The following is a 25,873-nucleotide window of genomic DNA, read 5'->3' on the forward strand; positions in this document are numbered from 1 at the left end:
CTTAGAAATATTAAAAAGTCACTCATTTCTTGCAGAAATACTTCCACACCATAAACATGTTCTTTCTGGGTTAAAAGATTATCCTGTGCACAGGCAACCATGCATTAGTCATCACTGGAGCATCAGACACACTCAACAAGGTTTGTATGAGACCATTTTGCCTAGATTTGCACTCAGTTCCAGTAGCATCTGCTCATTTTAGGACTCAACAATTCTCTTCAACCCTAAGCATGGGTCTCCCTCTCTAAAACACCCATTGGTTCTAACAAGTCATATAAACAAAGACTGAAATTGAAGGATGTCCCAATCCTAGCAGCACCAGGTTGCCCATGATCTCAATTGAAGTTGTTGTTCAGTGTGTTAGCTTTGCAAAGCACTTTTATACCTGGCTGTTGTTAACTCCCATCTCTCCCGACACTGCTTTCTGCCTCCCCAGCAGCCAGTGCACCTTTGATCTGGATTAGACCCTGCAGGGTCTTAAGGTTTTAGCTGCTGTTCTGCTTGATTCATATCAAGCTTACTGTGACTGACAATATTTCAGTGCTCTGTCCCATTAGTCTACAAGCACAACAGACTGCAGTACTGCTAATCAGGAGATCTGACACAGGGAGGAAGTAACGTTTGTACTATAAGGCACTCATAACAAAGCCTTTTTTCCCTGTCTTCAGCTAATTCCTCCCTAATCTGGGAGGAAGAGCAGCTGATATTCTCCCCAGCATTTTGGAAACTTGTCCTGGGGGTCAGCCCTTTCCCAGTGACATGAACCATGTTGTTAACCCCACACTGACGCATCCCAGCAGTCACTCCCAGAGCTGCTGCATGCACTGCCCTTCCCCCATTCAGTTAAAACTTCAGAATGGAGCAAGGCTGGAGCTGAACAGCCACAAAGTATCTCCGTCTTTGAAGGAAAAGACCATTAAATAATTAAAGAAATTCCTCCTATTGAATCAGAAACTGGTTGACTCCGGGCAACGTATCCCCAGCCCACCACTGTTTTCAGGCTCTGATGTGAGCCACAAGCCATGCCAATGCCCTGCAGCACATGTACAAAGCTTCCCACTGGCTTACTAAGTAGTGAACAACAAGAAATGTGTTATGAGCTTTAGCTCCAATGGAAAAAGCTACATCAACAATTTCTTGATGAACCCTGCACAGTGAAGAGCACACTGTCTGCTGCAAACCAGAGCAGCATTTCCTGGCTAATGGAAGCAGCCAAGCCAGCTTTTGGGATGCTGCACTGGGATGAAAGGCAGAGCTTTCCGCAGGCCAGGCCCTGGAGAGCCAGAGCTGAGGTACAACACGGTGAGACACCATCAGATTTTAACGTGTGTCCTCCTGCCCCAGCTTATTAACACAACTCACTGCCAAACCTGCCTTTGCCCACTGAGCACAGCCCCTACCGACATCCCTCTGACCCCCCCAGTAAAGGTGGAAAAAAGCTCTTCAAGAAAAGGTCTAAGAGCTGTTCTGTTGGCAGAGGTGCTCGTGCATTCAGTGTTGAACTCAGAGTTTCACCCAGCACAGCTAAGACTGAGATTGCTGCACGAGCACAGCCGCTCCAGGGTCTGACCGCGCCCCCAGCCTAGCCTAGCCTAGCGGCACATGCAGTTAGATGCACCCAAGAGCCAGGCCTACGCACACCCCCGCAGCTCCCACAGAACACCCCAAATACAGCCATTGTGTTGAACCACCCAGGGACATGCCGTCCAGAACTGAGATGGGAGCTGGATGCTTTGTGAGAGCACTGGACATGCCCTGCAGCAGGCAAAGGTCCGGCTAGCTGCAGACTTTGCCTCCAACAGCAGTTAGCAGTGGGTTTTACAAGAAACAGGACCAACGTGAGGCCTTTTCCATGGTTAGACCTGCCACCTCCCTGCCTTCATCCTCCTCCCTCCTCTTTAGGAATGCCAATGCAAAGAGTTATTGGACCAGACAGTGGACACATGCAAACCAGATGGCATGTGTCTTGCTGGAACAAGCTGCAGCGTGCACCAGGTTAGACCCACTCCAACATGCCAGAAGAATGTTCATCTGGTCTTCATCTTCTCTGGGAAGGTGCTGGGCGGGAAGTAAACTGCCCACCCCACAAATCCAAGGAAGTCAAAATAAAAACAGGTGAACAAAGCATGATTGGGGACATGGCAGCACCATGCAAGGGACGCAAAACTGAAGCGTAAGGGTCTGTTACATATGCCAGGACATCCAGGATTAAACTAAAGAAGGAAGGAGAGGGAGGGAGAAGCAGTGGTGCTTTGTAGATCAGTTCACAGCAAAGGTCCAGGCCATCTCCCAAGCAGCAGGATTCAAGAGGTGGCAGCAAGCTGAAGTACTGGTTCAGGCAGCCTTGTTGTAAGCAAGCCACCGGCAACATGAGCTCAGGGCAGGCAAACGGTGCACACACCTTTTAGGAGGGGGACACGACTGATGGCTTTATCTGCAACATGGGCACAAGGTTTCTTCTTGGGCGTTCGACGTTCTCCTGTATCTGGCACAGCCTCTGCCAAAGGAGTACCTTCGTCTTTCACATCATCTTTTAATTCAGCGGGGAGCTGAGCTGTTTCTAGCAAGGGTCCAGAATCTTCTCCTTCCCCAGGCTTAGCTTCTTTCTGGGAGATGATTTCAGAAGGCTCTGACGGGGTGACAGCTGTATCTTCTTTACCACCCAATGACTGTCTCCTCCCCTCTTGGTCCTCTCCTGCTTTGTGTGATTCAGTTTCAACAAGAAGTGCGCCTCTTGGAACATCTCTGAGGACATCTTTAGACTCGTTCTCTCCAAAGGCACATTCTTCAAGAGTTTCCTTGGCTGTTGCTGGACGCAAGCCCATTTCAGGTCCTGGTGAAACATGCTGCCTCACCAGGGAAAGCAAATCCTGTTCAGAAGTTTCATCAATATCACGGTCCTCATCTCTTTCCTGTCTACTGGCATCTTCTTTTAATGGGGCTCTAGTATATAAAGGAGATGGCTCATCTTTAATATGGGAGTCATCTGGGCCACCTGCTCCTGCCAGCCCCTCAGTGCACACATCACGACCCAGCGCAGGAACCACACCAATGCCTTCTCTGCCCCGATGATCCCACAACTCATTGCTGTCTTCAGATGGTCTGGAGTCTTCATACATATCCAAGGGTATTGGGATGGTGACCTCTATCCTGGTGGGAGCTGCTGTTGTAGCCTTCATTTCACGCGACAGAAGAGGCTGCTGAAGAACCCCAGCTACCTGCTTTGTGAGCTGGCTTTCTTTTTTTATTGCATCTCCTACATGCTCCTGAGGGCCAGGCTGTAGCTTTGGAGAGCTCAGCTCCCCTGGAGTTCAAGATGCAGGGTATGAAGCATGGGCAAACAATTAGAACAGGCATGTCACATAGGTAGTCAGTCATGTAATGCTGAAGAGAGACTACAGATTTCTACTATCAGTCTAGAGGATTAAAGCAAGTCCCACACTGCCGCATTGAACAGGTAACTCACTTCTACAGTGGCTTTTGCCATTAATGAAACTCTGATCCCCACAGGAATTGGAAACAGTGACAGCCACACCACGCGGGAGACCAGACTGCTCCCTGGACCCGGTCTCGGAGGTGACTGGGGTGTTCAACAACCAACATCTGCTGCACCCGTGCTCTACGAGCTGGATCAGCTATAAAGATTTTCAGAAGCCAAGAACATACCACTTTCTAATCTAACACCACCACTGGACCATCAGTTTGCTGGTCAGTGACCACCTCTCCTTGCCTCAAAGGCCTGAACAAAACATGCCTGACACGCTCCCCTCCTTCACAGGCTTACAAAATCCCTACAGTCCTCTCCGCCCTTGCAGGAGATGCTCATGCAGACATGGTGCCATTTATGCCCTCTCAGAGCTCAAACCATCTGTGCTTTGTTCTCCAGATCATTTCTACTGCTCATGAGCTTGGGGAAGGGCACTTCTATGTCTCCTGTCTTATTGCTGCGTGTTTCAACAGCCAGTGGAGCAGACAGCCTCAGTGGAAAGGACTATAAGCAAAAACGTGGCTGTAGCCACACCGTCACAGCAATTTTGGACTGTGCACCCACTCAGACTAATGAGATCTCCAGCACTGCTGCTGCCACCATTTGAGCAGAGTAGAAAGTGTGACATTTAAAACCCAAAACTTAAGGTCACAGAAACACTGATCTTTTTTTTGTTGTTGTTGTTGTTGCTGGTTTTGGTTTTGGATAAAAGAGAGAATTCTGTTCTATCGCTGATCTCATGCATGACGCAGACTTTTACAATTTCACACAACAATTGCTGCATTAAGCCATATAGTCTAGTTAAGCTGGAGCTTTTCTGTTAGAATTTCATTCAAGTGAAGCGAAGACGCACTGAGCAATGGAGAATTCACCCTGAACATAGGTAAACTGCTTTAAGGTCAACTGCCCTAGTAAGAACTCACATCTTATATCATGAATTTGTTCAGGTTCATATACTCTTCAATCTTTTTGAGCACTCATCAGATAAACTAGAGCCTAGATCAGAGCATTTCAGTACTAATATTTCAATTGTTGCTTTGTGTAGATTAATAAAATTAAAACAAGAAAAGAAGTCAAGACTGACTTGGTCTTTTATCACCGTTCTCCCCATTTTAGGAGAATATAATGGTTGAGTGAAACTACCACACAAAGACCTCCAAAACTGTGGTTTCAGAGAAATCTTAAAATTGGCAAGTATTGGCAGGTAATATTTGAAATGTGGCATCAAGAAACACCTTTTATAACCACAGGGATTTGAGGGATGTTTATGCAGCAGCCAGCAGGTCATCCTGGCTCATTTCTTCTGCAAATGAACAGCATGACCATTAGCAACCACCAGTGCAGAGATGTGGACAGTCAGTTCATTAGCTGTATTTCCATACTCCAGGACCTGTTGAGGGTTCTGAGGCAAACGTGCAGCACAAGGTCAAGAGCTGGCAGAATGTCAGCACAGCACAAACTGTGAATCAGAAGGCACTTCTCCACCTCAGATTCCAAAAGCATTTTAGCACACTCCACTGTCACTGCAAAGATCGTTTTTTCAAATTCCACAACACGAAAAATGAAGGTAGCTAGTAATGAGATATCCAAGACACTGTGTGTGTATTGATAATCACATTTTCCTCCAAATCAAAGAGAGCCATTAAAAGGAAGCAGCACATTATTACAAGTCCACTTTCAGGGAAGTCACAATTTAAATAAGAACCTAGAAATGTCATATATAGGTTATATCCGAGCTCCAGCTAGCTGTACGTCCCCATATCTGACAGCTGAAAGATCCCAGGACGGTACAGAAAGGTCTTATGAAAAATCTGGTGAGAAACAGCAGCTAGAACCAGACTGAACAGGGCAGACAGAAGAGAGAACCTCACTGCCCTCCTGCTAATAATCTTGGTTTCTTTTTTGTAACGGTGCCACTGTTTATAATACAGAAGACTTGCTAGTCCAAGAACCACTGGACAGGCAAGCAAAGATTTTATTTTGATTGTGGGGAGCAGACTGCACATAACTGTGCTCATCTGTATCTGGAAAGCAAAGACTGAATTCTGCCCTGAGCTGAAAACGCAAAGACCTATTTACTTCTTTAAAAGACATGGATTTCTGTAAATGCACTAATGCAGCCAGGAGGAGGAAAGACGCTGCCCAAGCAACTGCACAGAAAACTACCTTACAAAACGGGGTTTAACTAAGATTTTAAAGAGCACACAAAATTAGCATTATGGTGTGTAAGTCCTAGCAAGACAGCAGTATCAAAATGAGTTTGAACCCTTAAGTCTGCCCCATTGGGAACAGAATTAAGCCAGCACTGGGTGCTTTGGGAAAATCTCATCCTGAAGTTTTCCATCAAGTCTGAACTGAGCAGAGTCAAGAGAGGCCTTCCAGGTAGCCAAGAGGTCCCTGGATAATTTTTTGGCTCATTTGAGCAGTCACATAATCAATGCTCTAAAAACACTCACTGTCCACCATGCCTGGCATCCCTAAGACCAGGATGAGAAAAAAACACCCATAATGTTAAAAACTCAGGGCTTCAGTGAGTAGGTTTGAGACACGTTTAACATTAGAAAGAGACACAAATGTACTTATTTGATGTGTGACATGCAGGGCCCAAAACTGACTGTTCAACACTGAGCAGTTCCTCCTGGCTAACTGCACCATCCCAGCTCTGTTCATTACCATTTCTAGCCTGGGGGATGCCCTGTTTTGCAACTGGACAAACAAGCACCAAGGCTTCAGTCATTTGAGAGACAATGTGGTGCATGAAAAGCTGCAGTTCCCTGAAATGAGTATGTCAGAACATTCAAAGCATGTATGATCCTCCCCTGTCAGGAACAGGGAGAACAGCCCAACTGCTCGTACAGTGCAGAGCATTTGCATTACAGAAGAAAATTCCCAAGCCAATTCCCAAGCCACTAGCAACCAGTCACACATGTGGGTAGCGGTAACTGGACCCCAGTGACAGATGATTCACTAACCTTGAGCAGCATCTCCTGCAGCGTGGTCCTCCAGGTTGGGAGTGGCTCCTACACCTGCCTCTTCAGCTGGTCCCAGTTCAGAGAAAGAAGGGAAAAACATGATCAAAACAAGAATTAAGTTTAAGCATGCATCTGGAGAATTACCTCACTGTCAATTCTGCCCATCAGCGCTGTATTATGAGCAGGGCAGTGTCAGAAAGGCAATCAACCCACAATGACAATGGATCTAGGTAGATCTATTCAGCCCATGCTGTACCAGACTGGAGGAGTGTTTCAACAACTCACGTGTCCTGGGTGGCAGGTTAGTACAAGCTCCTTCAGGCAGAGGTGCAGAAAACAGGCTGTTAAGGAGCAGGGCAACTTGTGGATTTATAGCCCTACTTGTGGATTTATGTCCCTACTTGTGGATTTATATACCAAGAGTTCAGGACACACTGCTTCTTCCTGGCTCCCTGGTACAGTCAGATCTTGAACCAGAGACTGCACATCCTTGCTAGCAGGCGACCTGTAGAAGAATGGCTGCAGAAGCATGGCCTTAGAATCTCTGAAGATCTGCACAATCCAGGCCTGGTATTAGAATAGGCCTGTAATCAGAATTGTACTGAAGTTGCTGTGCTGAAGTTAACAAGAGAGGTAGCCTTCAGCAATTCTTGAATCCTGAGACCAAGTAATTATGTTGTGCCAACAGGCCGTGGCTGTAACAAGCTACAGCTGCTGGGAAAGCAGGTGCAGGGCCAAGAGAGATAGGGACCGGTATGGGAAAATAGGGAGTAACAAACTAAAAGGCTGAAGCACAGCAACACAATTAGCTACATGGATAAAATGCTTATTTTAGTCATGATAATTAGGGGTGTGAGAACCACACGTGTTTAGAGACTACTAACCAACTATATTTCTGCTTTATGAATATGCATGTGTATCGGTTTTATATAGGTAGTGTTAGAAACTAATAAAGTTGAGCAAGATGCATAACTCATATTGAGCATCTTCTTGACTCTGGCGAACCCTTCTTCCAACAGCGACCCACTATGCCTTTCAGCCCAGGGCTCCACCAGCAGCCTGGGGACTGGATGCAGGATAGACAATCTGGCTGCCCGAGGGAGAGTGCTGTGGGCTTGTTTCAGCATTCAGGCATTGGCAGAAGCCCATTTTCACCCACTACCTTTCTCAGGTCCTGCCTGATGCTTCCAGGAAAAGCCAGTGGCTGCCACACAGGGGACACACACTCACTCTTCCACATACAGACCTGACTCTCCCAGGAGCTCCTCCCCTCTTGTACACACACAGCACTGCTGCAGCTCACTCCCTTCTTACTCTGTCTCTGAAAGGCCCCCATCCCTTCCTGGGAAACCAGGCCCAGGTGCCGTTATTCCCCACAGAGCATTCAGGCCAAATTAGCCACTTCACTTCCTCTGCGTTATCCCTAAGATGTGCCGGCAGCCACAGAACTGCTGCAGTGGCCTGGTTTTCACCTGCTGCTTCAAAGACAACCGCATGGGCTGGGCTGAGCGAGAGCACCCATGAGACAAGCAGCAAAGTCCTGCGGTGACCGCCTTGCCTCGCCAGCAAAGTGGGGCTGCTGGCAGAGGGGCAGAGATGACTGGGATCTGCAGGTAAGTGCTCAGCCAGGAGATGGGAGGCAAAGCCACCACAGACACTAAATAGAAAGACTGTCAGATGTGGAGCTGAGAAAGAGAGAAGAAAAGGCTGAGAGTTTCCTCCAGGATGGGGAAAGCAAGAGGACAATTGTAAGCTAGGAATTATTCCCGCAAGCCACGGAGAAGAAAGAAGCACGCACCAGGAGCAAAGCATGCCTGGAAGAGGTTTTGCAGTGTTATTTTTAAGCACTAACCAGTCCAGCTCTCTGCTCTGACTGCATCAAGGGATGAAGCTGCACCTTGGTCTCCCTCACCTGTGGTTCCTTCCGGGATCTCCCCATGCTGTTCGACACCACCCTGATCCTCGTGGTCTCCTTCCTCCACTAAAGGTGCTGTGGCATCTGAAAAACAACGCAGCTTTCACATAGCTGTTGAGTGGCAAAACCCTGTGAAGGCCAGGACATGCTTGAAGAAGTCTGCTCAGAAAAGCAGCTGACTCCCTCCCTTGAGCCAGTGCTTGTGGAGGGAGACAACTGAGCATGACATAGTAAAGCCAGTATCGCAGGGACATCATGAGCTGTCCCCTCTGCCACACAAGCCACACATCTCCAGTGTACTCCTTATGCAGCTGAAGGCTTTACCATAACCATCGTCTGAAAATGCACAAAGACAGCCTGATCTGCATGTGTGACAATGCTTTCTGCATGGGGACATCACTGGTCTGGACCAGCAAAGAGCAGCTCCCATCGGATACCTTCATACACCACCCAAGCACTGCAACTGCGTCGCACTCTGGGCAGCTCTGAGACAGACAGATACCTAGCTCCATCCACCAGAGGGATGTCTGCTTGTCATGACAGTCCCAAATCAACTGGAAAGCAGGAGAACACCTGCTTCTGCACCAGCCAGGTTTTACATACTGATTTCTTGAGCCACATACATAGGAACAGAGCTGCTTCACAGATGACCAGCCAGCCCACACCTCCAGTGGAACAGGGATGGAACTGGCCAGCACCTCCATTCACCTTTATTTTAGATAAATTTTGCAAACTAATGCCTTTACTAAAGTCTCCAAGAGGCAGACACTTGGGATTAAAGCAGCTAGAGGAACACACAAAGTGTAGTTAATTAAAAAGGTGAACAGGTCTCTAGACCACTTTGGAATTAGATTCTTTCTACAAACATGGCATTCAGGTAACACTCCAGAGCAGCACAGATGTGCCCCGAGTCCTACCAATATGGCCTTTATATCAGCACAAAGTCTTGTTTTATGTATAGACTCTGCCCATCTCATCATTCCAGCATGAATCATGCTGTACTAACGAACATGTAAATACAGAGGGGGCAAAAAAAGAGCTATGAGGTACAGCTAACTCTGAAAGGGAATACAGCAACCAGGACGGGCTGTCAGTATCTTGGGGGAGCACAATAATGCAAACTGCTGGCCTTGGGAGCACACGACATGGGATTGCTCCCGGCTGCACTGAGCTAACAGGATCTTGCAGTGACTGTCTGAATCTTCAGGAAACAAACCACAAGCAACTTCCTGAACTATAATAAACACTTCACCTTCTCTTGCCTTCCAACCCACTCTCCACCTTTAAAGCTCATTATCTCATTCTGCAGAGTGGCAGACATCACTTGGGATGAGACTAATGAAGAGCATTTGTCCAAGGATGCAGACACTCCTCCTGAGAAACCCCATCAGAACATGGCAAGTCTTTCGGCAAGGTTTACCACGACCCCATCCATCATGGTTTCAAAGCAGTAAGTCAAAGAGCTCCCACCTTCCGTAGTTGGGGTGCTCTTAGCGTCAGATGTTTCAGAAACAGGCTCATCCGATCCATCATCGACTGGTATCTGAAGGGGATAGCCTGGAAAACATTCAAATACTTAGAACAAGCCCTTGGCTACAAATTATGGCCTGTGTGTTACAAACTCTGATTGCCCAGCTCCACAGCAGCAAGAAACTGTAATTGGAGAATACAAAACACCTGAACTAATAAGCAAGCAAAGTGTGAAAATGCGAACCAAAAGCACCAGTGTCATCACCAAAAGGAACAAGCAGGAACCCATCAGCAAAAGAAAAGCCCAGTGAGCTGGACAGCCAGAAACAGCAAAGCATGGCACAAGCAGGAAAGGAGACCTTAGCAAAGTAGAGCAGAAAAGATGTACAACTTCGGAGTCACTGTTGTCCTCTCTGCCTTTTCTGGAGCCATTAGCCTCCATCCCAGAGCAGGCTAGTGAACACTTCCATGATGCATTAATTCTAACCATTGCAAACCAGCAAGTCTTTGTAAAGGGCTTGGTGTAGCACATAGCATACTGTGCAAACACCTGGTTGCAAAAGTCACCTTTTGGAAGAGCAGGGCAAGAGGCACAGGTTTCCTCTCTGCAAGGATTCTGGGCAAATAAAACGAGAACTGGAGAAAACAACTTGGAAAAGAAGATTCAAACCAGCATAAGCAAAATCCCTGGGAACCTGTGATGTGCCAAGCTGAGGCTACAAGCTGAGAGGAGCTATCAGACTGAAATGCATTACAGAACCCAGGATGAATGGATGCTATGAATTCTCTCCAGGACAGAGGCAATCCATTTATCTGGTGTAAGGTGTGTCCAAAGCACCTCAAGAAAAGAAAACTGAGATGATGTTTATATGGAGCATAGTTGGGAGTGAGTCCCACCAGGTTTTCTGGCATTATGTGGGTTTCCAAGCTCAGCTATGGAGCATAGTGGAATGAGAAAGGAAAGGCTTCTTGAGAAATGCAGGTCTGAAATATGGGGCGAAAGACTCTTGCATAGCCCCTGCTCCCAGAGCTCTCTGTTCAGTTCTCCCCATCTCCCTGTGCAGGTGAGAAAAGCAGGCAGCAAGCAGCATCCTTGAGCTGTGTCTCCAAATAAAAGCGGTGCTGTATTTTTATAGCAAACTGAGAAGTGAACACAGAAACACACATTTGCAAAGCTGCAGCAATAATGTCATCACCAGTCTGGTTACTAGGGGTTGCTCTGCTCTCGCTGGGCAATGATATCAAAGCATTTTCTCACCACTACAAACATCACAGCATCTTGTGGGCTGCAGCCAGCTGATCCACAGTAACCTTCCACACACACCATATCCCCTCTTCCTGGCTGTCCCCAAGGACCCCTTGCACCACCACGCTGGCCCCGCTCTCCCTATTTAGGTGATTCTTCTTTACACCATGTCCTCCTGGAGGTGCTCACCTGAGGGGATGTGCTTCTCCTGGCCAGCTGCGTGGTCCTCCATCATGGTGACGTCCTGACGCTGCTCCGCCATCTCTCAGCAAAGTTACCTGAAGAGGACAGTAAAAAACAAACATGCATTAAGCAAAACCCGACACAATACACCTTCATCTGAAGCCCAGTTGGTGTGCTCCCACCTACTGCTCCACAAGACAATTCTGGTTTGTCAGCCAGTTTCCAAGATTATTAAACATCCTATCACAAGCAAGTAGCCAACACCAGCCAACCATCTTTTCAGCCACTCTAACAATATATCTACTTTGTTCCTTTTTCCTGATGAGCCCTGAAATCACACCATTGTGTTTGCGGAAGGTTACAGCTCAAGATACACGTTAGCTACTGGGTTTCACACCAGTCCTGAAATATTCCCTGGAGCATCTAACGCTAGTGCCTCCAAATCCACCAGGAGCATGCTATGTCCACAGTCATCAAGTAGAGGAGGACAACGGGGAGGGAATGCTAACACTCCAAACTGAGATCTAAAAGGGCTGTCCCAGCCAGACACCACTCTTTGGCAGAGCAGCACCAAGCCTCAACACAGGAGGTCACAGCAATCCACACTCAAAAGGATGGAAAAAACTCACCTATGGGCATGAGCCAAAAGGAAAACATGAATTTTGCATAAAAGACATATAAAGGAGCAAATGTTCCTTGTGAACAACGAGAATATTTAGTTATACCTGCACAAGCAACAGCATGTGCCGGTCACTGCATCCATCACAATAAGGAAATAGGCAACTTCTGCCCAGCTGCAACATCAAAATTCCACAGGTATTTAAGAAGTCCCAAGCAAAATGACCATCCTGGCACACACAGGACACAGCTCAGCCACCGTTTTGTCACAGGCAATCACCAGGAGCAGCATGCTTAGTGCTGACACACTTCTGCTGCACACGAAACTCTGCATTTGCCGATTCAATCAGTCTCTCAACAGAAGTGTTTGCTGGCAGGGTGCAATGCTGCTGCAGGAAGGGATGCCTTCTACCTCTGTGGATACAGCCAGCAGGGATACACAGCTATAACGATACACTGATCCCAAAAGCAATCCAAAAGTGACATACAGGGGTAAACGGGACTCTCCAGAGATGGATTTGGACCAGGGACTCTTAAGAGAAGAGGGTCTCACTTGGTTGTGGGTCTGAGAGGACAGCACAACGGCTGCTTTAACCCTGAATTCTTCTTGCAGTGCTGAGAAAGCTAAAAGCACAGTAAATAGGTCTGGACACCAGCAGCAGTAGAAAGATGCTGAAATTCAGTTATTTTTCTAATGTGCATCTATCTGCAAAAGGAAATGAAGTTGCAAACAAATATTATCTGCTTCTGTGAAGCAGGGACACTGTTTCTCATTCTCCATGCTGGTTGGACAGACATTGATTTTAGTTGACTTCCTAATAGTTGATATAATTACGGCCATTGGCAGTGATTAATAACCAGCTATTACGGTAATCACACATTTGCCATGACTGTCAGGAGCAAATGAATCCAGCAAAGCAGCTCAGGTTACCAGCAGCAAAGAAGCAAACTCATGTGGTTTTGTTTGCTGGCAATAAATTAACTGGATATATGGAACTACGCAAGAGAAACTCCAACGCTAGTAACCAGATCTCTCACCCAGCTTTTTTTAAGCCTTAGCAAGATGACTATGCAATCTAATTTCTGCCTGAGACAGCAACAAAGCCATTTGACAGAACTGTACCAAGTAAGCTTGAGAACTGCCCTGAAAGGAAATCACCCACAAAAATGGGAGATATAAAACAGGAAAGAATTAATTATCTATTTTTTGCCCCCCAAATAGTGGGCCCTAATTATTTGGACATACGGCTGCCCTCCTCCCAGAGCTCAAAGGATCATATTGATTATATGCTGGTCTCATCTGGCTGTTGCTTGATATTATTTACAGGTCTACTTAGCACTGAAATACTGAAATACGTTAACATTAAAATGGTGTACAGGCCACAAAAGCAACTTGGGCATGAACATGAGTGTAAAATGACACACAAATGTGCTGCTCTTGTGTATTTGTGTGTGCATGCACAGAAGAGCAACCTCTCCAGCCCAAACACACACACAGGACTGGGTACAGCAGTTTTCCCCATGCAGTGCCCTGCCTGTTGGTAGGAAAACATGGATGGGAGAAGCAACCCATACCTCACTCACAACTGGTGGTCCCAAACAGTCCTCCCAGCCCAGTTCACTAAACATTTACAGATACCAACATCTTTGCTTCCCAACTGCAGACCCAGAGGAAAAAACCCCTCACAAGTCTGCTTCACTGGACTTAAATGAGGCTTACTGCTTCCTTATTCTGTTTCCTTTTCTCTCTTCCTCCCACCTGTTTTTTTGGCAAAGAGCAATTAGTGTCTCCCCCAATCTCCCTGGAAAGATACATTTAGTCCTTTCTTGCCTTTGGACAAGAATTTCCTGGGACACCATCCAGAGAGGACTCCTGGCTTGACAGCTAGTGAGCTCACATAACCCGCCGGAGGCTCATCTGCTGGCTCCATGGACAGCACCCAACACAGCCAAGGATCTTCCACTTTTCCTCTGAACACAGAATTTAGCATCTGTGCCACCCTGGCACAGCAGCAGCAAGCCATGATTCAGCAAAGGCCGGTGGATCTGCTGGCGGGTGCGCAGGGCTGCCTGGTCGAGGGCTGGCTGTCACCCTGCTTCCCGCTGACCTGCCAGTGCCAGGGCTTTTCAGCACAAAGAAATGGTCGGGTGTTTTTCAGAGAAGCTGGCTGGCTGAGCTTTGCAAGGAGGCCTTTTAACGCTGTGCTGCTCACAGCGGGGCAGACACAGCCCCCGTTCCCACTGAGCTCTATGCATGGCAGGATGTAGCCACCTCAGAGCTAAGGGACTGGAGGTGGGCTCGGGACGATGTAGCCATTAGTTTTTCAGAGACAAGAGAGAAAGAGCAGTCTTTTCTGTTACAAGAACATGACCAAAAGCCACAAAGATCCATCAAAAAAACCACTCAGTGGGCCCCTGAGAGCACCCAAAACCTGGCTGCAGCTTACAAAACGCGCTGGACACTCATTCAATTGGACATGGTGATTCTGGGGACGGATGCCCAGTTTGCTGCAGAAGCACCTCCCAGCAGATGAAGCATAATGTCCTCCCGCCACGTCTGCAGCATGACAGGCAGAAGAGCAGAGTCACTCTGCGTCTGAGCCCTTGTGTGCAGCAGTCAGCGGTGAGGAACAAAAACTAACTGGCATGAGCCACGGGGCAGGGTTGGGATTGAGCTCCCAACATGGTTCCCACAGCATCTTGCTTTTAGCTGAAGAAATGCCTATTCAACAGATGCCTTTCTCACAAGCGGCTCGGGAAGCATTTCCTACAGCTTGCCCTCCGAAGCCTGGCAGGGCTGAGATTTAAACCCATTACAATAGGGCTGATGAAATTTCATCAGCACCAGATAAGCAAATAAATAACATTAAGCACACAAAGCAATTCAATCGGTAAGTACAAGTGAGCCACCACCACCATTATCTCTAAGCTGCAAAGCTCTCCCAGCAGAATTTGAAATACACAGGCCATATAATCATACGGTCCTGTTCGCCAGGAACATCATCTATAAAGACATTTTATGCCTCTCCAATAAATGCCGAACTTCATTCTCTCCCTCCTCCTTTTTCATCCATTGTAGACGTCAGCTAAAAGTATCGTTCACTTGAAACCGTACTGATGATGCATACAGTTTTGGGACAGATCTGTCTGGTTGAAACCAAAAAGCAAAACTGAATTGCCTATTTGCAAACCCCTCTTATTCTAGAGTGAAAGTCTCAGCTCTGTTTTGGGTTTTCACTCAGGTAACAAACTCATATGACTAAAGAAAATTTAAACCTTATTAAAACTGCATATTCTAGATTAGACTTCTTAAACAAAGACGGTCTGAAATTTTTGAAAAAAGTCTATAATGATAATCCCATTTGGTTTTCTTTTCAAGTAGGGGAAGTGGAAAACCCTCTTAGGGAAAAACATAACATTAAGGGGAAAACATATTCTAAAATATTCTAAAAAGTGTAAAACCAGCCCCACCTTGAAGCAATGGTTCAGTAATGAATAATTACAGCAAGGATAGCTGTGCAGAGATAAAACTTCGGCAGCACCCTCTGCATGACAGATAACGCACCAACCCTCCTAAGAATCTTATCCATTTCCAGCAGAACTACTCTTGTTAACCAGGGACACTATCTAAAAAGCAACGGCTTATCCCATAATTAACAGCTCCTCCAAACCTCACATTTTTCAAACCCTCAGCCCGCCTTTTGAGAGAGGAGGCGTACTGAGCAGTCATTTTGAGCTGTGCAATGAGGCAAGGAGGGGGACAAAGTTTTTGTTGCCAGGAGCAGGAGAAACAGGCTGATTTCTGGCAGTGCAGGCTCAGCCCACCAGCACCTCTGCTGTTTGTATGTGTGACTTAAGGGCCTGAGCATCCCTGAACATATCCAGTTTGTCCGGGAGGGGCGTTCCACTGGTGAGAGCCCAGCCACCTCATACCACCAAATGCAATTGCTTTGCCCTTCGCATCGGCGTCAAGACAAGACGCAGGCTGGCACACAGCCTATTTCACTCCCAGTCTTGGACCTGCTTTCCCAATGAGATAAAGGATTACAAAACACTGGCCTCCAAGCCTCCAACTGGTTTGAGAGTTGAATATTGCCAACCCTACCCTCAGGCCGTGTAACCTAGAGAGGAGCAGATATTCCTGTTTGCTGTAACCAGGGATGAGCCAGAGGTGTGCATGGATCCATCGGGAGAGCAGAGGCAGTGCAGGGCAGCTCATGGCATTCAGGCCATCAGGAGACTCGGGATGCACTTCTCCATGACTCAGCCAACTAAACTCAACATTGAGCAACCAGGAGCAACTCTCAAGCATTTGAATAGCATTTCACGGCTGAACTTGGCCCTGCACAGTCACTGCAGGCCTGTGCTGTACAAAATGTTACGGGCTAAAAGCCAAACCAGCAATTTTCACCCCAAAGAGCCCAAAGCACGCAGGACCACATATCCAGTATGAAATGATCAAACCTTCAACAGCCATCAAGAGCACTGCAGTTTAGGCCAGGAAGCAAAAGCTGTTAGTCAGCTCCAGGTCCACAAGATGTTTCAAAAGGAAAATTTTCCTTGTGGAGTTTGGCAAGGATACTGAAAGCAACATCACTCCTCTCAGAGGAGGTTGCAGAGACCTGACAGTAAAGCCTATTTGCTTTATGTAATGGCTCCCACAATGCCTGCAAAACCATGTACTGCCATTTTTCCAACGGCCACAAAGATCTCTGTGCCAGCCCGCAGCCAGTCTGACCTGGCTTCATTTGCAAGACGCCATGACCATGAGTCAAGACATTGCAGCCATATCCCTGACACTGTCTTACATTCATGCCCAGGAGAACTGAGCCAGAAATTAAAAGCACTGCTCTTCTTCCACTACCCATCCTGCAAATTTATAGCTTGTTAGGCTCAAAGGCATCAATAAAATGGCTTGGTCTGGTCTGTCAGCAGAAGTAAAAGCTACTCTAGTAGCTTTTCAGCACAGCTGGGGCAGCACTGTTTCGAATAAAACCAACTGCTCAATTCATGGTAATCCCCCGCCCTTGCACAACCCACACATGTGAAAACTGGTCCAAACGGAATGACTGCTGCATCCCTCCTTCAAGAGGAACTGAACAATGGCTACAAATATTTCATAAAGAGGGAAGGAGAACAGGGAAGGCCTATGCAAACCAGGATTTAAAAAGAAAATTAAATCAATAAATGAACGAAACAGATAAAAAGTTCCCAGCTAGAACACATTTAATCCCTGCTTATAGGGCATAAACCAGCTCCAGGCATTGGAAAGAAACTTCTCCTGTAAAGCAGCATGTTTCTCCTGCCTGGTGACCCCTGTGCGCTGTAGACCACGAGGCCACACAGCTCCAGACAGCCCCATGCCCAGTCTGCAGCAGCAATTCTTGCACAGCCAGCAAACAGGCACCCCAGCTGCCTTTCTGGAGCACAGTCAGGACACATCATCACCAGCACAAAGACACAGCAGAGCCCTCATTCTGCTGCCGCTCAGGCTAACCACCAGCAAACCACGCACAAAGCCTCCAGCACTCTCCGCCTGGGAAGATTTAGATCCCAAATTAAGTTGAGCACCCCAAAGTCTTAATCCCTTGGCAAAAGGTTTCTCCACAATGAAAGGTAAATAAAACCAGGGCTGAAAACAACATACCCTATTGAGAGTGGCCCAGTGGTGAAGGGGGAAGAAAGCAGATGCTGGGGACCACACAGCTGTGCTTCGGTGGTGCTCAGCCTTGCGTAATCTGTGCCAGACAACATCATTAGCACTGCCACAAAGGAGCACAAAAATGCATCCCTGCAACCCTTCTGGTGCCAAGGAGATGAGTGCTCCCACGATGCCCGACCGAGGAAACTGGGTCAGCAGCTGCACCCCACTCACCCGTAAGCCCAGTAACACACAGGGCTACAACCGCAGCCCAAGGATCGACAGGGCACACTCTGACAGCCGCTGTTTCTGAACGGCCACAGCATTATTCCCCATCACAGAGGAAGTAGTCTCGATCTGCAGCAATTCAAACAGCACAGCTCCAGGGATCACGAGTTTGGGAACTAATAGCTCGATTTACATACGCACAAATCCCAAAATAAACTAGGCGTTGGCAGATCTGTTTGCGGCTGGGTGCGGGGAGTTACTAGCCACACATTGCAAGAAAACAGAGGAAAGAGAAATTTCAGCAGAAGGCGAGTGCAATGCTTTGAGAGATACTAGTTAGATTTGCACACTTTGGTACTCATCACTGGGCCCAACCGAGCAGCTCCATCTTTACACCAGCACACAGTGTCCAAGCAGTCACCCAGCTAATTTCCAGACATGGGCAGAGTAAAGCCTCTTGGCTATTGTATCTTGTACTCAGCCGCAGCAGTGTCTTCCTCCTCCGTTATTTAATCAGTAAGGGCAGTAAGCATCCACTCCTGTTACTTGAAAACGAAAATTCAACATGAGCTATCTGTTACCTCTGATAGGTGATCAAACACCTAAAGGGTTTTAAAAAAAGCGTCATTCCATACGAACTACTTAATTAAAATGGAGTGACAGCTCCATGAAATAACATCACCCTGAAAGAATCTTCATAATTCATAAGCAACTTTCTTTTCATCTCCTTTGTGTACACCTCCAAGTACTGTTTTTCCAAGAAGCTGACAGAGGAAGGAATATGGACAGCGATCTCATTAATCGCAGGCACTGCCTAATATTCAGTGAGTTGAGAAATTTCTTGAAGTTTCAAGTTATCTAGTCACAAGGCTAGAAAAACTTCTTCAGGTTCAAAGACTGACAAATGCCTCTCAGAACAATAAGAGGGAGTTGCAAAAGAAATAGTCTCAAAAATGCACCTTTCTTCATTTATTTTTTTTGTTTCATGTTTTTTCCATGTTAAAGTGACTCCTTGGGAGCCTGGAACTTTTGACACCTCTCTCTGGGGACTGGCCACCTTCCATGCAGACGTGAGATGGGTTTGGGTTCGTAGCAGAACAGCTTTGAGGCACAGGAGCCTCATCACAGCAAGAGTGGTCACACTGGCTTCATGCACACACACATTTGGGACCTGAAGGTTACGGAGACCAGGCAATAAACAACCCCCACATCAGCTAATGACATATTGCCACATCTGGAAAGGAGATGGGGAAAGGTGAGGGTGGGAACAGGGCAAGGAAACCCCAAGTACTGAGATGCCACGACTCCGTACAAACAGCACCAAAAAGGAACAGACAAGCTGGATTCAAAGACACAATAGCTCAGGGAATCATCAGTAAACAGCCCTTACAAACCTAACCTCTCCACAGCCAAGGGCTCTGCAAGCTAACTGATGAGGGTCACCAGCTGGCAAAGGTCTCCAGGGCATGCTCGGGGCTACAGAAAAGCCAAGGGATACTCACGAACTGACAAGTTCCTCAGTGTTGCTGAGAATTAAACTAACAGAATTTGCCATCCCAAATCAGCTTAGGCCCAGTTCAGCAGCTGCCTCCAAGCAGGGTAGCAATTAGGAGACCAGATTATCCAGGCACACAACTCCAGCCCACGGCCTAAACTGCAAGAGTAGCTGGACCCAGGAGATAGGAAATGGTTCTACCTGCATGTCTTTTCTCTGCCCAAATAAAAGTGCACCACAAACGTGGCCTCTCCCAAGAACAGGAATGTGCTGGGAATATACACGAGTGTTTTGCAATGTAGAAATACTAACTCTGAATCTTGCATCAATTGTTACTGACAGAAGCACCAGGTGGTTTACCAAAGACATCCTTATTCCCACATTCCCTGCAAGGGGAACAGAGGTGAAAAGGCTTGTCATGGAGCAGGCTGGGGGCAAACCAGAGCAGAAGCGAGGCTCCAACAGATGCCACAACCTGCATGCTCCCAGCTGTGCTGCTCTCATTCAGGAAGGGCTCTCTGGAGCAGCACCCGAGTAGAGAAACCAGAGGAAGCTCCTCAGGGACAGGACAGGGACATAAGGGCAGCAGGGCTCCATCTTTGTCTCACCTGAAACCTGAGCACTGCCACTATTACTACCTTCCTTCCTTGATCTTTTACCCTTTCTTACCTTTTGCTTTTTGCCTGTCTTATCTGACCAAGTCAAAACCAACCATTACAGCAGCCCCCGCTCCTGCCCCAGCTTCCTCTGTGAGCTTACAGGAGGGCGTTTAAGGACGATGGCTGCCCAGGGAGGTGTCAGCACTCGGGATCGCCGTTCTTATTCCATACTATGATGCAAAGATCAAGCTGTCTCTAAGTCCACTAACTTTAGCTAGATTAAAACTCTGATCAGAGTGGCTTACCATGTAGTAGAGAAAAAGGAAGCAACTAGTTTTAAAGCTTGTCCTGTCTGTTCAGCAAGCTCTTTGTGAATAGAAGGAAGAGAAGCCTCTTTGGCAGGGATTTACTAGGCTACCTTCGGATTTCTTCCCAACCCCCTACTGCAGTATCTTGCAGTCTTGCATGTCACAGAACCATAGGATGGTCTATGGGTGGATAAATTCTTCCTCCTTCAAAATCCTGCTTGTTGGGAAGCCTTTAAGCAGTTGAACATGTAGAGCGGATCAAAGAGAAGGCAGATCTTATTTACCAGCTAATTCTCTTTGACTCTTCCCATCCCAGGCTCAGCCCAGCCTGCTGGAAATCAGAGCATCTTCCCTGCTGCTGCAGGTTTTAAGGCGGGCTCACCAGCATTCAGGCTTGTACCAATCATTATTTACTTAACAGAAAATGGAAGCCTAATATTTCCCTTGCACTGCCTTTCAAAGGCTGTGCTGCATGCTGAGATGTGGCTGAACTGCTATGCATGGCAAAGTTCTTAGACATTCTCTCCAGCTGCTGGGAGGAGTTGCTCCCCCAGACCACCCAGTGCCACCAAAAAGAATCCATCAGGGAAGAAAACACAAGTCAATGTGTTCTTAGCATGCTACTTTCCAGCCACAGCAGAAAAGTAACATTTATGTGTGCCTGGATGGGGAGAGAGAAAAGAGGAAAGAAAAGTTCCTGGAAATGTCACTGGGATGGTCAACAGCACAACTGTGCTGGGCCCCATCAAAAGTCTCCTTTACCTTGGCCGGCAAATTACACCATAAGGAAGAAGAAACTGCTTTCCTGAGAGACTGCACTGCCTGAAGAAAGAAAAAGATATCCATCCCCACTAACTGACAGCTGCTGCACACTGTTGCTCACGTGGAACAATTATAAAGGATGTTCCCGTGATAAGCAGTTGAGGAAGGTCCCTCTCACACAGCAGTCAGTGGTAAAGGGAGCCTGGCAGGGCTCATCTGGTCTGTGGATGCTTGCAATCTACCACAAGCAGGACTAGTAGTGTGGCCAGCAGTTTCTCATGGTTATCACAATTTTCTTCATTATTATGAGGTCAGAAACAAACTGACAGGACTTATTTCATGCTCCAGTGGGTACCACAACACATCCCAGGGCAGGGGAAGGCGGACAGATGCAGACGAGATCACCCCCATTTCCCTGAACACAGCCAATTTGGTAGGACACTGAGCACTGTCACACCCTTCTTGGGTTCCCAGACAGAGCTCCTGAAATGCAATTCAGTCAATTGAAAAGCTGAGAAATACCCCAAAACTCGCTCTTTATTAGCCAGACAGACACCAAACACCCTCAAACAAGCAGGAGGGTCAAAAAAGCCATGCTGGGTGATGAGACAGCGTGGAGCTGAGCTCACCCCACCTAGCAAGTGTGCGACGCAATCAACCAAAGCACCAGATAAAGGTGTTTCTAGCACGTTAGTGAACAGTGACTCCTTGAAAGCAGCTCTGCTGTTCATCCTCACACAAGCTCTCCAGCACTGTCTCCATTTTATAACCTACAGCTTTGTAGCACAGCCGTGGGCTGTAGGACCCAGCAGAGACGTCTGCCAGCGAGAGAACCAAAGCTCTGCTAATTTCCTTTCTCCGCAGGCTTTTGTAGTGGCACACATACAACAGCATCCATTTGGTGCACCAGAGCCACGGGCTAGAGAGATATCTGAAACCTGGTGTGAACATGGGATCTAAGACAAGCCCTGAGCCATCTGCAGAGTTCACACACCATCAGCACACTCTGCATTGAAGGAGTTAAATGTTCTGCATTTAAGTGCAAAAACTGCAGAGTCCATTGCAAGGAGAAAAACCCTCTGCAGTACTCGGCCGCCTTCCTGCCAGGCCCATGAATGTTCTCTTTCTTTGCTGCAGGAGAAAACAGCCACCTTTGCTGCGGTGCACAGGGCTAGGGCCCCCAGGGACACGCAAGCAGGGTTAAGCCTTCCTGTGCTGGAAGGCTGCACATCCTGCACTTCCCAGGAGCTGCTGTAGCCAGCTGGCCACGGTGCAAGCAGTGAGCAGGCTGCACACTAGCTACTGCTCCCATATGCAAAGGCAGACGATGCTGCTCTGTTTGGTGCTAGGCTCAAATGATGCAGACACTGGAAAGAGATCAACATGCAACCAGAAGCCTCAAAAATTAAGAGAATTTTATGGGAAGAAAACTTCACTTACACCTGTAAATGGACTTGAAGATTTAGGTACTTGGTATCACTTTCCACCTTAACCAAACCAGTAATGTGTACACGTGGTGCAGTTCCACAGGAAGGGCCCAAAAAAATAAGTAGGTGGTACCCCGGCCTCAGAGCAGCGACGTTTTCATTGTGGAAAGGTCGGAAGAGCAAGGCTCCTGCCTCAGAACTGGTAGAACAAGGCTGCAGTTTGACAAGCCAGGCCCAGATCACACTGCTTGGTCCTTATTCCTTACACCACCAGCACTGCTCCAGTACCCCACTGGAATGTGGTTCAAGGCACTAAACCAGCAGAAACTGAACCCCTCACAGGCAGAAACTGTATGTGACAGTAGTGCTATGGGTCATCTCACCCCAGCTTTGGAGCACCAAGGTAGCAGAGGGGGAAGCGTGGGAGGCCAGCACCAGCTGCCATCCAGCTGCACCTTGAGCCCCTCCAGGAATTGCCTCTGGCTTGAAAAAGGCACTGTCAAGACACAAGGTATGTGTTTATTGCTTACTTTGATCTCAGCTGCTCCTCTTTCTTTGATTTCACAGTGCTGACAACATTCGCTGCACCGTGACAGAAGTTCTGTGAATATGCAATGCTGATACAGTAATGAAGACATAAAACATAAAAGAACTTCATGCCAGAGCTCTAGCCTACGAATCCAAGTGATCCTAGCCAGAGTGGATGCGACAGAACTGGGAAAGTGCTGTGGACCCTAATGTTGCAGGAGATTTTCTCAGGGCAAGGAAAACATTCAAGGTATCTTCTCAAATCGGGCCTTCATTTCTTAAGTTATTTTGTGCTGTTTCAACACATGGATAGAAATTAAAATTATGACAACAGCACCATCTGCTCCAGCTACTGCCACACCACCATGGCTGGCATCGCTCTTGCAGTGACAGAAAGCCTGTCCCAGGGAAGAAGCCAAGTCAGGTGGGTTTTCCCAGGGAGCACTATCTCACTTCTACAGGATCCAAGTCCTGCAGGGCTCCTGACTGCAAAGGTTGCAGATGCAGAAGTGGTCTCCAGTGTCCTACAGCAGAGAGACACTACCACTACAAGGAACAGGGAGGAAGTGGACAGGGTGTCCAGTCAGTTGGGTTAAGCAGTGACACTCGCTGCCCTCAGCAATGGTCAGAAGCCCAGGGTAAGCAGGTCAGACACAGGCATGCAGGAACAGGCATTACCAGCTTGCCTGAAAAGCCACAGCTTACCACTGCAATGGGAAACACAGGCCTCTACGCACTCCTGTGACAAACCATCACCCACACAGTTCAGCCACAGTGCTTATTTCACCAAGCCATTACTGCTTGATACCCAAACTGGGCACCAAATACCCTTTGGCCCCATAGTGTCCAGTTCCAGCATCCCGAAGATGGCTGAGAGCACTGGCATCCAGCAGGATACCTTACCAGGACAGGCTCTCTATAAATACAGGGGAAGAAAAGAGTCATGCATTCCTTACACACTGGTTTCTTAGCCTAGAAAAAAAACAAACATGACAGACCTCACAAGCTTTTGGGACTTTAGGAGGACTTGTCCTCAGTCCAGCAGTCACTATGCAACATGACAGGACTTGGAAAAGGTGATTTAGCTTTTGTCTAGCTTTTCTGCATTATTTTTGCTTTACATGAATAAGAGACACTTCAGATGAGGTCAAAAGCCAGCGTGTGTTTCCTAAATGTCTTTTTTTTTTTTTTTTTAAGGCCAAAAGACACACAAAAGACACAAACAATAGGACATTCATCCAGCATTTCTGCTACACCTACATCTCCCTTGTCATGTTATTGCATAACAGCGGAAGAAAACAGTTCCCTCAAAATGTTCACAACAGTATTTATTAAAAACTAAAATTAGCATTTTTTAATTAAATCTGTATCAGAAGAGGTAAGAAGATGATAAATGCAGAAAAAAAACCCCTAATCTGGAGGAGGTCAAGGAAAAAAGCCATCATCGGGAAAGCACAGCCAAGGGATGAGTGCATCATTCAACTCTTCACAGAGACAGCAGGGACTGGGACAGGCCAACCACATCAGTGAGTAATGGGGAAAAGGGCTGGGCACCCCAGCAGGTTCACACCTTGCTGAGCACTGGGAAGTTGCTGCCCCAGTCACAGGGAGCGGCCGATCAGGCTGCTCACGGCTTGCCACAGTTCCGCCAGGGGCCTGTCCTAGCTCCAAGTTTCATACACCACGGCATGAACAGCAAGCAAGAGGTGTGGCAGAAGACAGTAGTGTCTCCTGATACCCTGCACAAGTTAAGAGTTCGGGAGCCAGAGTTCTTCCTTCTAAAAACAAAAACCCAACAGAAGCTGCATTTGTACCTTTCAGAACAAGGGAGCACAGTTTGAACCATGCCGAGGCACAAGACAAACAAGGCTTTTCAAGTAAGGATGAACAGCAAATAAAAACCTTCATACACAAAACACATCCCTACTGAGTACTCTGATGTCTGTCCAGCTGGTCTTTGCCCAGTTTGGGCCACTGGGGATGACAATCAGGTAGCAATCTGTCTTGCCTTGATTCTAGTTTTATTGAGCAGATGAGCAGTTTTGCAACAAAAGCAGATGCAGGCAGCATGAACAGTCACAGCCCACATGGGAACCCAGACCATAAATTCAGCCAAAGAGTTGTAAAACCATTATTTCCCCTCCCAACCCAAAGGCTAAAGGAGGAGCAAGTTAAAAAAAAAATAAAATCCGAATCCATGTGCATTTTCATCATCCCCAGGAATTAGCTGGAAGCCCAGTTGATGCCCATCTTCCTTTCCACAGGGGTGAAGAGTGGAAATTGTCTGAATTTAAGACTGCCCCAAGTCTAGGAACTCAGGCTCAATATCCCCTAGTACATTCGTTAAAAATAAACCAGGTGCAATCAGTCTCCTCAGGGATTTTATCCCCTTTCAGCTCTAAATGCAGCTCTGCTGTCACACGTATGATATGTATAAAAGGACAAGTCTGCTTCAGAGCTTTACTTCCTGCTTAAAATAATATTACTCCTGGTCTCGGGTTACCAGGGATCTATTCATGTTTGGTAAGGTCACAGGCTCTACCGAAATCATTAATACAAAGGCTGGAATAAACAGGGTTGCCAGTATTTCGGTAGTGCTTCTTTTTATTGCAGTGCACGAGTAGCAGCAGACTATCTGAAGAGGCTCTGACCACACCTAGAGCCACAGCGCTTTGTACTCCTTCCCAAGGGAGGCAGAGAGCAGCGCACTGCGGGCGGGAGATGCTGCCTCCTGTTCTCACACCGAGGCGAGGCAGGAGCTTCACCCACCTTACAGAAAGGCCCGTTTTCATAGATGGTATGTGTTCAGGGCACTCTCTCTGCAGACTACCGGACTTCAGTGCCTAGTGATCCTTACGCAGTTCCAAAACTCACTTTATGCATGCTGATCTCCCTCCAGCATCACCTAGGTATGCCCAGCTTCCTCTTGCTAACGAGAACTTTCTAGCAATCCAACCAGGCCATTTCAAGCTATTTTGCCACGAGCATTGGTAA

The 25,873-nt window shown here is 47.3% G+C and overlaps 1 protein-coding gene across 5 annotated transcripts in view; it reads right to left on the bottom strand.

The window, feature by feature from the left end:
* MAPT (microtubule associated protein tau) overlaps window positions 1-25,873 on the bottom strand; it is a 52,916-nt gene that overhangs the window by 17,976 nt on the left and 9,067 nt on the right. For 3 of the 5 annotated variants that reach the window (XM_055790131.1, XM_055790130.1, XM_055790132.1), the window contains exons 2-5: window positions 11,280-11,368; window positions 9,845-9,931; window positions 8,372-8,458; window positions 6,460-6,525 (exon numbers count right to left, since the gene is read on the bottom strand). In XM_055790131.1, the coding sequence (XP_055646106.1) occupies window positions 6,460-6,525; window positions 8,372-8,458; window positions 9,845-9,931; window positions 11,280-11,352 (313 nt within the window). In that variant the 5' untranslated portion in view covers window positions 11,353-11,368. Of the gene's footprint in view, window positions 1-2,401; window positions 3,311-6,459; window positions 6,526-8,371; window positions 8,459-9,844; window positions 9,932-11,279; window positions 11,369-25,873 lie in introns of all 5 variants that reach the window. The other 2 variants (XM_055790135.1, XM_055790134.1) reach the window with 2 other exon arrangements.

The sequence above is a fragment of the Falco peregrinus genome, chromosome 18, assembly GCF_023634155.1.
Source record: "Falco peregrinus isolate bFalPer1 chromosome 18, bFalPer1.pri, whole genome shotgun sequence".
In the NCBI taxonomy this organism is placed as follows: domain Eukaryota; kingdom Metazoa; phylum Chordata; class Aves; order Falconiformes; family Falconidae; genus Falco; species Falco peregrinus.